Raw genomic sequence first — 2,500 nt, forward strand, 5'->3', positions numbered from 1 at the left:
TCGGTGTCGACACGGGTGAAGACGGCGAATCCGGGATAGGCGGTGGTAAAGGTGCGTTCCTACGGTACGATTCGGATTGTGCCAGTAACAGTAGCGGCAACTATTACTCCTCCGATGAGTACGACGAAGAAGAGGACGGTTATCTGTACGATGATTCCGGTGGCGGCGCGTCGGATGAGGAATCAGCGCTGCCTGCCATTACTGCCGCTGCTGGTGAGTCCGGCACAGAACCTGGTACGTTGTGTGAGGCGAATGGTTCAGGGAAGCCTGCCCCAGCGGCACCAGAAACCACTGTGAGCACCGTGCGACGGCTGAAGATTGAATTCAAATCGGAAACGATGGCCGAAGCGATCGATTCGGAACGCGATCTGCAACGGCAGCGTACCCAGCAAAGCATCATACAGCGATCACGCCAGAATGAACGGTTGTATCAGATCACCAAGAATGCTGCCGAAGGTTTCAGCTGCTCTCTCGCCCTTACCACCATGATGGACGCCAACGAGAGGGCAGAGGCGGAGCAACGGTTCGCAGAACAGAAGAACCACACCAAGGATGCAATTCGATTGCACGGGACGCTCGTTCGCTGGAATGAGTCGCTCACCGTGGATCATTGGCGTAGTCGCCTGGAGGCAAACGAGCTGGCCACGCTGACGGCGCTGATGGACGATATGGGAGGCCGTGCCTTCATCGAGTTCGTTCCGTACATCGAGGAGCAGGAACTCTTCACCCTACTCATCCGGAACGGTAGCACCGGTGAGCGCTGGTTACGGCTGCACGATCTGTATCAGCTGAACGCGCGTTTCTTTCCCGAACAGTACACCGTACTGCGCGGTGGGTCCCATTTCGATCACTTTCTCGACGAAGACGATGAGCAGGAGCGGGATGGTTATGCCGCCGGCGATGGATCGTCAGCCAAAGTGATCACACTCACGATCCGTGATCCGTTTCCAGCCATAGCTGCCGGTCAAACGGCTTGCAATTACAAGGTGTCTCAAGACACCGTAACGCGTATAGCGAAGCGATGCAACGGTGAGCTCGAGGAACGGCTGGAACAACAGCAGCAACAGAACGATGAGACTGCTAGCATTACGTTCAACTTTGATGAACAACCAGATCTGGAACAGCATCCGGGGCCCAGTCCGGCCATTATTCTGCAAGCATTAACCATGTCCAACGCGAACGACGGCATCAATTTGGAACGATTGGAAACGATCGGTGACTCTTTTCTCAAGTACGCCATTACAACCTACCTCTACTGTCGCTATGACAACGTGCACGAAGGTAAACTTAGCCATCTGCGGTCGAAGCAGGTTTCGAATCTGAACCTCTACCGCCTCGGATGTCGGAAACGGTTGGGGGATTGTATGATCGCGGCCAAATTCGAACCGCACGACAACTGGCTTCCTCCGTGTTACTACGTGCCGAAGGAACTCGAACAGACGCTCATCGATGCGAAGGTAAGTGATGGACGCAGTAGTAGCCATTGAATATGGATAGTGCGTTTCACGTTGCATACCGTTATAGATTCCCGCGTGCCACTGGAATTTGGCTGATTTGCCCGACATCAAGCGGCTTTCGTGTGCGGAAATTTGCCAACTGGTCAAAGAGCGAGCTCGGGCAAAGCGCAGAGAAGAGCTGGAGCGAAGAAACCTACTGACTCACACGAATCCGGGCGCACAGGGTGTTAACGGCCAAGCTGATATGAATATTGATGATGATGATGATGGGGATGAGGAAGAAGATGACAATGATGAGGATGAAGATGAAGATGACGACGACGATGACGATGATGATGAGTGTAATGAGGGTGGATCGGATTTCTTCTCCTGCTTCATCCCCTACAACCTCGTGACGCAGCACAGCATCCCGGATAAATCGGTGGCCGATTGTGTCGAAGCACTGATCGGTGCCTATCTGATCGAATGTGGACCACGTGGTGCGCTCCTGTTCATGGCATGGCTCGGCATTCGAGTGCTGCCAATATGCAGTAACAGCCGTGTCCCGAAATCGACCAACACGGAAGGCACGCAAGAGCTGGAGCCGTACAGAGGAGGAGGAGGAACCGTCGACATAACGGAATACGGACATTGGATAGCACCACCATCCCCGATGGTGCGAGCGAACATTACATTCGGTGGCCTCGAAACCGGCGCTAGTGCGACCGCCCGAGAACTCAACCGGTTGCTCGAAGGCTTTGAGGTGTTTGAGAGTGCGCTCGGTTACCATTTCCAGGATCGGTCCTATCTGCTGCAGGCCATGACACACGCTTCGTACAGTCCGAACCGATTGACCGACTGCTACCAGCGGCTCGAATTCCTTGGTGATGCCATTCTGGATTATCTGATTACGCGCCATCTGTACGAAGATCGGAGGCAGCATTCACCCGGTGCGCTCACCGATCTCCGATCGGCACTGGTCAACAATACAATCTTCGCCGCGCTCGCGGTTCGGCATGGATTTCATCGGTACTTCCTGCACCTGTCACCCGGTCTGCAGGAGG

General features: G+C 54.5%; 1 protein-coding gene across 1 annotated transcript in view; it reads left to right on the top strand.

Annotated features, from left to right (window-relative positions):
- Positions 1-2,500, top strand: part of LOC126571352 (endoribonuclease Dcr-1) — a 7,957-nt gene that overhangs the window by 4,618 nt on the left and 839 nt on the right. The window contains exons 5-6 of the mRNA XM_050229784.1: positions 1-1,457; positions 1,525-2,500. The exon at positions 1-1,457 is cut by the window's left edge and continues 1,396 nt beyond it; the exon at positions 1,525-2,500 is cut by the window's right edge and continues 269 nt beyond it. Coding sequence (XP_050085741.1) covers positions 1-1,457; positions 1,525-2,500 — 2,433 coding nt within the window. The remainder of the gene's footprint in view (positions 1,458-1,524) is intronic.

Source organism: Anopheles aquasalis, chromosome 2 (genome assembly GCF_943734665.1).
Source record: "Anopheles aquasalis chromosome 2, idAnoAquaMG_Q_19, whole genome shotgun sequence".
In the NCBI taxonomy this organism is placed as follows: Eukaryota; Metazoa; Arthropoda; class Insecta; order Diptera; family Culicidae; genus Anopheles; species Anopheles aquasalis.